This window comes from Petaurus breviceps, unplaced genomic scaffold, assembly GCF_028583685.1.
Source record: "Petaurus breviceps papuanus isolate PSGF00001 unplaced genomic scaffold, PetGlider_PUasm1.0 689, whole genome shotgun sequence".
Taxonomy (NCBI): domain Eukaryota; kingdom Metazoa; phylum Chordata; class Mammalia; order Diprotodontia; family Petauridae; genus Petaurus; species Petaurus breviceps.
In genome coordinates this window covers 12,220,368-12,232,385 of record NW_027186458.1, presented here as the reverse complement: position 1 = coordinate 12,232,385, position 12,018 = coordinate 12,220,368, and the positions used below count along the sequence as shown (strand labels likewise).

The following is a 12,018-nucleotide window of genomic DNA, read 5'->3' as shown; positions in this document are numbered from 1 at the left end:
GAGAGGGGGTCAGTGCGGGCTCTGAGGCCGCTCCCCCTTCCCCCGCCCCGCCCCCGAACGCACGCCAGTGCTCTGGTTGAAGTAGCCCCGCACGTTCTCCAGGGTCACTCGGGACCCCTGTGTTGTCTCCCTGCAGATCCGAGTCTTCCGCTCCCAGTACTCCGGGTCCTCGCGCCCCACTCCCTTGATCTAAGCCGCGCGCGGCCCCTCCCTCTGACTCCAGCTGTCGCTGTCAAAGCGCACGACCTGCCGATCGTCCACGTAGCCCACGGAGAAGATCCACGCTCCCCCAGCCCAGGCCGGGTCACGGCAGTGTCGAAATACCGCAGGGAGTGAGAGCCTGAGACGGGACGGGGGTCAGGGCGGGGATCATAGAGACCTGAAGCCTGGGTGTGACCCATGACCCCTGGCAGACTGAGGGGTGACCCCGGACTCTGAACTTAGCGGTTCCGAGATGCTTCCCCCACCACGGGCCTCCCCTCCACACTACAGCGCTTTGAGATCGGCCAAAAGCCATCACTGGCAACCCAGGCAGGTCTTAGGGCCCCTTCGCCTGGACCTTGCCCCCCTCTCCCGGCCCCAGGTCTGGTCCGGATCCTGGGCCCCTCCCACTCCTCACCCCCAGCCCCCCACCTCGTGTCCTCACCTGTCCTGCCCCATGCCACCCCCCACCCACGATCATCCGTGAAGCTCTAACAAAGCAGCTCCTGGTTCTCAGTCTTCCTCCAGGGACGGGGGGCGGGGGTAGGGGCTCCCGGACAGCTCTGCTCCTTAACGCCCCCAGGCCTGTCACCCCCATTTTCCCTCCCGGCTCCTCTGCCTCAGCGCCCCTCGTCCTCACTCCCCCTACCAACCCACTCACTGCCCCCCAAACTTAGGGACCAACACCAAGACGGGGCACCCCCTCCAAAGCCCAGCTCAGGGGCTGCAGGTCTCCCAGACAACCCACACAAATACAAACACACTCCCTGAGACTAAGGAGCCGGTTCCCGGGAACCCCCCCCCCCCCCCCGCCCCTGTGGGGCCGAGGAGCTCTCTGTAGGAGACCCCATCCCATCCTCCCGTCCCTCCCAGAAGCTGTGTCCGGTCTCCCCGCCGCACTCACCCGCCCACGTCGCGGGCAGGGCCAGGGTCCCCAACAAGAGGAGAGAGCGGACAAGACTCTCCATGGTCCGCGTGCAAAGGAGCCCAGGATTGCAGAGACCTGTTTGCGCTGGGTTTATAAACGGACGAATCCCTCACTTCTGATTGGCTTCACTGAGGCCGGGCCAGCCAATAGCAAACGGGAGCCAAAAAACGTCATTGGTAACTGGGCAGAGAATGAGCCGGCACAGGTTAGGAGACCAGACTGACGCGGAGGAAATCCCCAGCTTTAGAGAACCTGCCTCCTTCTCTGTTACTCACAAAACAGCCTCTGATTCTAGGGAGCCTGGGTCTCCCTCCCTCCATCATCACTCTGGGAGGGCAATTAGTCTTGTGCTTCCAGCTTGAATCAGAGAAACAAAAGCCCTCACCCCTCCCCAGCGGGTCTTCCAACCCCCAACCGCCTCACTGTGACCCTTCCACCCTTTAGAAGTTGGGAAGAAAATGCCCCCACCCAAAACTGAGGGTGTCAGAGGACTGAAGAAATCTGCAGGCCGGTTGGTGGAGGGCTGCGTTGTCCCCTCCGTTTAAATGACATTCATCCCAGCTGTGACTCAGGCAAGTCTAGTAACCTTCCCAGGCCGTGTAGATAAAGAAGCAAGGGGCCCAACAGTAAAGAGTAAATCAGAGTCCAGTACATGCAATGTGGAATCACAGAAGACTTTGTTTCACCAGAAAAGGGGCAGGTATGTGGCACAGTAGATGGAGGCAAGGGCCAGGAGTCAGAAAGCTTTGAGCTCCAGCCCTGGCCTCAGACATTTACTAAGTGTGTGACCCTGGACAAATCACTTTACCCTGTTTGCCTCAGTTTCCTCATCTGAAAAATGAGCTGGAGAAGGAAATGGCAAAACACTCCAGTATCTTTGCTGAGAAAACCCCAAAAGGGGCCGCAATGAGGCAGACACAACTCAATAGCAACAAAAGGAAAGAGCGTAATGATTAAAATGCGGAGGAGTTCTATGTCAGCATGAGGTTCCTTCTGAGCCTGAAATATGAAGGTGTGAATTGCTAGTCGCCTTTTTTCCTCCAGAAACAAAGAACTTTGGCACATTCGGTAGGATTTTCCCTCTTTCTTCTCTCATCACCCAACTAAGAAACCAAGAAACTTCCTATTTTATGGAGAGCATAAGGTTAACCCTGGAAAGGATCCTAGAAATAATCTTCATTTTGTAGATGACTGAAGACCAACAATGTTGAAAGACTTTTCCAAGGTCATAAAGATAGGAAGCAGCAAAACCGATTTGCACCTTCATCCTCTCTTTGAAGACTCAGTCCTCTTTCTCCAACCCCAGGCTGGGCTATGTGCCTCCTATGGGGAAGGACACCTGGACCCTTCAGAGCATGGTGGAGTCAGTGCTATTTGGAAAGGCAAGGAAAGAGCTAAATTATTCCTTGTCATTTTCTGCTACCAGACCCTTCAGACCAAATCCTCTCCCATCTTTCTTTTAATTCCAGTGGAGTTTAAACACCCAACCCTTGTCACTTTCCATTATGTCTCCCTTCACAGCACAGTTGTCTGGTGCACGAGTTTTTTAAGGAAAATACAGACAATTTCAGAGATATGTGCATCCTTTCAGTGACATCTCCCCTGTGAAACATTAGGCTGCAGCCTCCTCAGCCCTTCTCTCCCTCAGCGGCTAACACTGTCCTCTCTCCAAATCTTCCTTGTTCTTTCCCTCCTCCCAGACTTCTCTAAGCAGCAGTTCTGTGAGACCCTGTGTTGGCCAGGCTCCATCTGGAGGATTATGCTCAGTCTGGAGAATCACAGTTTAGAAAAGGTGTGGACAGTGTGTCCAGAGGAATTTGTGCAGAAGACAATGACCAGTGAGGGGACCAGAGAACTTGCTATGGAGGACCGGGGGAAGGAACTGGGGGTGCTTCCCTAGATGAGAAGATATTGAGGGGAGAAGATGGTAGTCTCCAAGCATATGCAGGCTTGTTTGGAAACAGAATCAGAGGAGTTGTAGAGGGCGTAACCAGGACCTGAGGGAACATTGCAGAGAGGCTGATTTCACCTGAGGATTAGGTCTGTCTAGAAGTGCATTTGCCCTCCCACTTAGGGGTCCTCAGGCAGAGACTCAGTGACCACGTGGTTAGGATGTAGACAGGATCCTTGTTCAGATGGGAGCTGGAGTAAATACCTAAGGTACCTGGGAGGTCTTAGGCTCCGATCTGAGTTGTCAACCCAACCATCAATATCCATGCCTGCAAATGAACAGTCTATTTTCTCTCCCCACTTATTCAAATAGGAGAGGGAGAGAGAGACAGAGAGAGAGAGAGAGAGAGAGAGAGAGACAAAGAGAGAGAGAGAGAGAGAGAGAGAGAGAGAGAGAGAGAGAGAGAATATAACCTAAGACCCAAAACAAACTTATACCTTGTTTTTGTTTGTTTGTTTTTTGGTGGGGGAGGTCAGTTGGGGTTAAGTGACTTGCCCAAGTCACATGGCTAGTAAGAGTTAAGTGTCTGAGGCTGGATTTGAACTCAGGTCTTCCTGACTCCAGGGCCAGTGCTCTATTCACTGTGCCACCTAGCCACCCCAAATATATTCCTTTTGCTTAATACAAGTTTTCATACAGTGTTAAGTCTGAAGGTTTCAGGGTACAGGGGTATGGAATTCAGTGACCTTAGCTATGTTAAGTGGAGGGATGCAGGAAGCTATTTTAGGCCCAGGATCCTGGAGATGGGGCTGCCCAACAGAAAGCACTAAGGAGCAGAGTCCAGCAAGTGCTGAGAGAGAAGGGGGTGGGGAAAGAGAGACAGTGAGACAGAGAGAGGGGAGGGAGGGAGACACACAGAGACAGAGAGGTGGGAGGAAGGGAGGGGGAGAGAGAGGGAAGAGAGAGGCAGAGGGAGGGACAGAGAGAAATGTGTGGACAGTTACACAGAGACAGACACAGAGAGAGAGGCAGGGAGAGGGAAGCAAAGGAAAGAGACGGAGGGACAGAGAGAAAGGCATGGACAGTGACACAGAGACAGAGACACAGGGAGGGAGGAAGAGGGGAAGGAGGGAGAGAGAGAGTGCCAAAGCCTTCCAACATGGAGTGAAACAGCTGGAAAACAACTGACTAAGGAAGGAAGCCTGGGCTAGTCATTGATTTGGTTCTAAGGAAAATGACGGCAGGGACAGAGTCAGAAGTGAACCTAAAAGAGGCTTCTTAGACTAGACAAGTCTCTGCCAACTTCTAGCCGCTGAAGGTTAGCAGGAGAGCCTGCTCTCTGGCGCCATCTACAGGGCTTAAGAGAGGGAATGACCAGGCTAAAGTGTTAGGAATGCTAGACACTCCAGAAAAGAAAATGACCAGTGTTGCTGGGCTGCCAGGACACAGGCCCGTTGGTGCCCTTTGGGTGAGGCTGGGGATTGGCCCAGTCATTCTGGAAAGCAGTTTGGGGAGGTACCTCCCAAGTGATTCTATAATGCATGATGCCCTTTTACCCAGAAGGAACACATCTAGGTCTTAACCCCAAAGAGGGCAAAGAAAGAGAAAAAGATTTAACAAATGTGTGTATACACAAATAAATGACATGTATAATAACATATATGTGGTTTATACATGTGTATTTTTTTAATCATATCACCTTTTAATGGCAAAGAACTGGAAACTAAAGCAGTGGGCACCCTTTCTGACTGGCCAAACATAGTGTAGTGTGAATGTTGATGGAGATGGCTACAGAGAAGCCAGGGAAGCCTTGCATGAATTGTTGCAGAGTGAAATAAACAGAACCAGGAGAAGAATTTGTAGAAAAAATATTTCAAAAATAAACAATTTTGAAAACATTACAAATTCCAATAAGCACAATGACCAACCCTCATTCCAGATGACCAACAATGGAGAATGCTACCCATGTCAGATGATGGACTATAGATTCAGAATGAGACACATCTTTAGACATTTCTGATAGGGGAAATTTGTTTGCTTGACTTGTGCCTATTTATTACAAGGGCTTTGGTTTTCTTTTTATTGGGGAGGTGGTCTGAGTGAGAAGAGGTGGGAGGGAAAAAAAACAAATTACTTATCATCCCAAGAACATTTTACCTTAAACATCAAGTTTCACTAATTACAGCTTAGAGTTAGAAACAGTTATTTTTACTCTTATTGAGTTTACCAGGACTCACATATATAAGGGATTCCATTTCACAACTTTTCCTTCTCAAATTTAAACTTGTGCTGGTGTAAAAGCCAATTGATAGAAATCCTTTCTATCTATTGTATATAAACTTGCAACTTTTCAGCAAACCAAGTACATTTTTTAGGAACTTCATAACTAAAAGAAGTTCCATTCCCGGGGATGATGACCTTGCCCACACAGATTGTTTCCAGGGTCCTTGGTGAATTTATAAAATACAGAGAATCGACATGGACCCCAGGGAGGAGCTGATACTGGTGCCCCTGACTGCAGATCCCCACATCTACAGGAGAAGGAGAATTATTCTAAGTGGGCAGAACCAATCTGGATAAGGTTTCCACCTAATCCCCTCCTTCCCATACACATTAACAATTTTAGGTTTTACCATGAAAACAATAACCAACAGTATAATCCAATTGCTCTATCTATAACACAAACAATTAACTTCAAGCAACATGAAAAGGCCCAACCTGCTTTCCAGAATAATTGGTCCAATTCACAGCTTTACTCAAAGGGCACCAATGGGTCTGTCTCCCCACAGCCCCTCAAAATGTTTATAGCTGCTCTCTTTGTGGTGGCAAAAAAGCCGTGAAAATTTCAGAGATGCCCATCAGTTGGGGAAATTTGAGTAAGTTGTGGTATATCATTGTGATAGAATATTACTGTGCTATAATAGATGAAATGATGAGCTCAATGGTTTTAGAAAAAGATGGAAAGACTTGCATGAAATAATGAAGAGGAAAATGAGCAGAACCAAAAGAACATTGTATACAGTAACAGCAATAAAGTTTTAAGAGTGACTTTCAATGAATAAGCCATTTTGATGCATAAGTACCCAAATTAATTGAAAAGGACATATGAAAAAGACACTAAATGCATTCAGAGAAAGAACTGCATATAGAATCATTTTACATATTTATGTGCATGCACGTGTGTGTGTGTGTGATGGTAGCCATCTCTAGGGCAGGAGGGGACAAAAAAAGAAAAAGAAAAATTTACATGATGATTTTGTTGTATATTTGACAGGACTTGCAAGTTGTGCATAGCAGATTTGCAGTTTCACGTGAGATCATCTTTTTAATGTACCATTTTCTTCCATAAGTTAAAAAGAAAAGAAATTGCAAAGTAACAATAGCAAGCTTCAGTCTTCATTCAGATAGTCTCAGGTTCCTTCCTCCCCCCATGTGGATAGCACACTTCCTCATTAGTCCTTGTACTGCTGAGAATGGCTAAGTCATTCACAGCTTTTCATCATACAATATTGCTGTTACTGTCTACAGTGTTCTCTTAGCTCTGCTCACTTCAGTTTGCATCACCAAGGAGCTATATGAACACAATTACAAAAGACTTTTCACACAAATAAAGTCAGATCTAAATAAATGGATAAATAGTAATTGATCATGAGTAGGCTGAGCTAATATAATAAAAAGGACAATTTTACCTAAATTAATAGATTTATCCCTTGTCATACCAATCAAACTACCAAAAATTGTTTTGTAGAGCTAGGAAAAATGATAATAAAATCATCTGGAAGAACAAAAAGTCAAGGATATCAATATGAAAAAAGTGAGGGAAGGTCATCCTGCCATACCAGATCTCAAATTATATTATAAAGTGGAAATTATCAAAAATAGTCTGATATTGGCTAAGAAATAGCCATAGATCAGTGGAATAGATTAAGTACACATCACATTATAGTAAATGATCATAGTAATCTAGTACAGGATAAACCCAACTTCCAAGTTTTTGAAACAAAAATTCATTATTTGAGAAAAACTGCTGGGAAAACTGGGAAACAGCATGGCAGAAACTAGGTATAGACAAACATCTCATATCATATACCAAGGTCAAAATGGGCACATGATTTACATGTAAAACATTATAGCTTAGTACAGAATGGAATAGTTTATTTGTCAGATGTGTGTATGAGGGAAGAATTTAAAACCAAAGAAAATGTAGAGAGGATTACAAAGTATAAAACATCATTCTGATATATAAAATTTAAAAGTTTTTATGCAAACAAAACCAATGCAACCAAAATTAAAAGGAAAGTAGAAAACTGTGGGGGTGGGGGGCAATTTGCAACAAGTATCTCTGATAAAGGCCTCATTTTTTCAAATATAAAGAACTGAGTTAAATTTATAAAAACACAAGTCATTTCCAACTGATAAATGATCAAAAGATATGAAAATGCCATTTTCAGAGAATAAAAATCAAAACTATCTATACTCATATGAAAAAAATGCTATAAGTCACTATTGATTAGAGAAATGCAGATTAAAACAACCCTGAGGTACCACCTCAGACCTATTAGATTTGCTAATATTACAAAAAAGAGAAATGATAAATGTTGGAAAGGATGTGGGGAAACTGGGATGCTAACGTGCTGCAGTCTGACCGTGCCTGCCAAGAGCCTCCCATTGCCCTTTGAATGATCCTCAAATTCATTATTTTGGAGACATGATTCCATGACTCAGGCATATGACATCACTGGAGCCAGATCGATATTAAAAACCTAGGCCTTTGTTAAAAACCTAGGAATTTGGGGTCATTGAAAGGATTGCACAGCTTTGCAAGGGCAGTACAATCAGTTCTTACCCTCTTGTTCAAATTTGGGCCCCCCTCTTTATTTACGATGTTTATTTCCAAGATTTTATATATATATGTATATATGTATATATATACACACACACACACACACACACATATAGATGTATATATACAAATATACATATACACACATACATAGTATGAGCGTATATATAAGTTCATATATTACGTATATGGACTAATAATATGGTTCACCCATCAATACATACATATGTTATATTGTATATAATGTACATATGCAGACATTATGTACACATTGGTGCATTATTATGCATGTACACATAGTGTAAAAATGACTATTGTTTAGTCTAGGATTTTTATTTGGATGGACAAGTTATAGAACTCATTCATCAATACATACCTACATTATATATGATAAAATATATACAATATAGTCCGATGTATTGATAAATGTGCTCTAAACTTGTCCATCCAAATATAAACCTAGTCTAAACAACAGTCATTTTTCATCCCTTCTGTTTCATTCTTCTCTATAATATTTGACAAAGAAATTGATATTTGCCACTTAGGCAGAGAACAATGGGAATGGAACAGAGGGGTGAAATGCCATAGAAATTGGGAAGGCAGAGTTGTCAGAACTTGGTCACTGTCTAGGGATCAGGAGACTGGAAGAGAGAGGCATAGTTGAGACTTTCCTAGTTTGGAGCTTTAGTGACTGAATGGTACATTGACAGATTTGGAGAATATGGAGATAAGCTTTTGAGGGGGAGATGTTATGACTTTTGGGGCAGCTAGGGTGATGCAGTGTATAGAGTGTTGGGCATGGAGTCAGGAAGTCCTGAGACCAAATCCAGCCTAAGACACTTAGTAGCTGTGTGACCCTGGACAAAACCTAACCCTGTTTGTCTCAATTTTCTCATCTGTAAATTGAGTTGGAGAAGGAAATGGCAAACCACTCCAATATCTTTGCCAAGAAAACCCCAAATGGGGATATGAACAGTCAGACATGACTGAAACCATTGAACAATAAGTGATGACTTTGTTTTTAGCTGCTGAGGTTGAGATATCTATGGGAAGGAAGCTTAGGTATAAATATTCATTCAGCAGGGCAGTTGGAGATACAGAACTGATGATTATGGAAACAGGAAAAGACCAACCACTCGCCGTGTAGACGAGGGTAGCCTTCTACAGAGAAGTGATATTTGATGGTGGATACAATCTTCAAGGGAGATGTGAGGTAGAACTATAAAGGCCTGAAGGCCCCAGTCTGAATTTTACCTTAATCCAACCTCTTTTCTGGTCATATTCAAGAGAAACAACGCTGTGTTGAAGCTGTCTGAAAACAGGCTTGAGATCCACTTATATTGCAGATGAATGCTCTGGATTTTAGCCTTTTTGGCATCTCAAATTCTGCTGCTACCACTTATCACCTGTGTGATCTTGGGCAAAGCTTACCTTCTCTGGGCCCCAGGTCCCTCACATGTAAAATGGAGCTGGACAAGATAATTTCCGAGGTTCTTTCCAGTTTTAGCACTATGGTCCTATAATATGTCTAGCTACACGACCCTTCACTCCTTTTGACTATATACTGATAAGGAGGCTTTTTGCTTAGCAATGGAACATTTTTATAATGGCTTTCACCAAGGAGAAACGTGGAAGGTAGATGACCTTGCTTTTTGCAACCTGCCTTATTACCTTATCTCATTGGAGTTGAATGTATTTGGGGGAGTCATCTGGGGGGAAGGGGAAGAGATTCTTCTGTAGATTCCAAGTCATGATCACCATCTCTCAGCTCCAGGAAGTCCCCTATCAAATTTCTAACAATCTCTTTTATGTCATAAGTCACTCAGGGCATGCTTCTGAAATATGTTCCATTTAATTCTTTGAAAAGGTCTTTTTCTTCTCCTCAATCATAAAATTGCAGAGAAATGTTGACTGACATTGAATAAGTGATGAGGAGACACATTCCCCCACTAGATACACCTATTGTCAATTGTGTGAAGTGCATGAGAAAGTCAGTTTGCTACACAGGGAAACAATAAGGAACCAGGAGTAATGACAACTGAAGGGGAATGCAATACCTGGTTATCCTCTCTGTTGTCTGGACCAAAGGTCAATTAGAGTTGATAGTTTTCCTTGACAGCTCCAAGCTTGCTCCTTTGGTTATGGCCTTTCTGGAATCTTGACAGAATTTTGACATGGAAGGGAGCAGAGCTGGAAGTGGTATTTTTTGTGAGCATGATAGCAGGCAACACTAAATGTACCCTCATATTTGGGGTGGGGGAATGTAGCAGCAAGCACCCCAAGCACATCCTCAGGGTTTGCTGCTCACACAGGTTCTTGGATATGCTTTGTTAAAGGAAAGCAACTCAAAATGGGTTAACAAGCTTACTTTAATCAGTCAGACATATATCGTTTACCTTGTTCAGGGGAAAAAGGTCAGCACCCCGAACTTCAAAGCATACAGGCAGAATTATCAAGACAGAAACAGATCAAGTAGACAGATTTCCAACTGTCCAACCATTACATCCATACCCAGTCAACATCTGGGTTTCCACATCTGGGTTTTTCAAAGCCAGGGGACTCTCAACAACGGCTTCCCAGAATTCAGATCAAATCACAGGACACTTCTCAAAGTGAGTCCCAAAACAAAGCTACACATCAGGGCTTATATAGGCTTCTCCTGGCTCAGAAATTGTAACAACCTTATTGACTCACTGGCCAATCAAGAAGTATTTACTGAAAAACAAGCCTCCCACCCAAGGCTTCAGGTGCACTTTAGCCTAGGGGCAGGGAAGATCTTCCAAATTTGCATTTCCATTACATTCGGCCCCATGTATTGGCTGGAGTAATAGATTCTAATTATCAAGGAGAAATTGTTGTAACATTCCAGAATTTAGGTGAAGGGCCCATACAGATTCACAAGAATGATAGGATAGTTCAAGTAATTATCGTTCCTTGTAAAACAATGCCACTTGTAAAAACTGACCCTCCTTCCAAAATAACTGTCACAGGAACTGAAGGATTTGGTTCTACTGATAGGATAAAATCAGGAGCTAAAGTATGGGTAAAACGGAAGCCAGATGATGTTCCAAGGGCTGCAGAGATTATAGCATATGGGAAGGATAACACTGTAAATATTGTTTATTCTGGAGAAGATGATTACAAAATTGTACCCTTAAGTCATTTATTCTACTGTGAGTGAGGCTACAATAGTCTGGTTATTGTCTCTTTGCTTCTTCTTGATTTTTTGTTTGTTCACCTTGTTTGTTAGATTTGTTTCCACAGGCTTGGTACCCTCCATCTGTAGATGCCTGATAGCTTAAGCTGGATGTCACCCCCTGTCTGCAACTGTGATGTGTCACCCTTGGACCTCAAGCATATTAAGAACTGACCTCTCAAATGGGACCCCTTAGGACAGGGACAGCTCTACATCCGATTTCAGCAGCAAGTAGCCATAGAAGAAGAGATCTTCACCCCTTACCACAAGATTTTGGGGCCCCATTTGTTCGGGGTGGGGGGAATGATGGGGAGCTTGTGCTCAAGCCCCACCCTAAAATATGGTTTTTTGTGTTTATTGTGTGCTATTCTTGTTATATTGTTGTGAAATTTTGTTGACACCAGTTATTCCTACTGTATTTTTGCCAAGTAAGGGACATGAAAGATCTTGGGGCCGAATGTAAGAGTTATGGGATTTAAAGATCTTCCATGCCCCATTGGACGTGCTGACGTAGCAGGAAGGGGCGGAGCAAGAGAAAGCAAAAGCCAGAGAAAGCAAAAGCCAAGCTAGCATTCCTGCGGTGGTTGGCGGTGGTGGCGACGGCAGCGGCAGCAGCAGAGGCAGCGGCAGCGCGAAGCCCTTTTTGAGTTAGGACTGCTAAGGACTCCTGCTGAGGACTGCCAGGGTCGGAGATGCTGGGAGCACGCTTCCAGGACGCTGGGTGGTTGCTGTGAGTGGGGAGAGGAGGACCTTTGCCTGAGGTAGCCTGTTCTGTTTTAAAGGCTTGAAAATGTGGGTGCTTTCTACTTTATCTACCTGTGCCAATGTCATAACTACTCTGATGGCTTTCACTTTCTGGTTTTGGGACTCAGTCTTTTGGTATCTTAATAAATTTTCCAGCTTATTCCCTTATATGGCAAGCATGATGTATTTTGTGATGGATAATTATATCAGCATAT

At 44.3% G+C, this 12,018-nt stretch overlaps 2 protein-coding genes across 2 annotated transcripts in view; one reads left to right on the top strand and one right to left on the bottom strand.

The window, feature by feature from the left end:
• LOC138174636 (BOLA class I histocompatibility antigen, alpha chain BL3-6-like) overlaps nt 1–1,184 on the bottom strand; it is a 451,117-nt gene extending 449,933 nt beyond the window's left edge. Inside the window, exon 1 of the mRNA XM_069104998.1 lies at nt 1,106–1,184. Within this exon, the coding sequence (XP_068961099.1) occupies nt 1,106–1,169 (64 nt within the window). The 5' untranslated portion in view covers nt 1,170–1,184. The remainder of the gene's footprint in view (nt 1–1,105) is intronic.
• LOC138174635 (class I histocompatibility antigen, Gogo-OKO alpha chain-like) overlaps nt 1–12,018 on the top strand; it is a 529,286-nt gene that overhangs the window by 164,837 nt on the left and 352,431 nt on the right. The window lies entirely within an intron of this gene.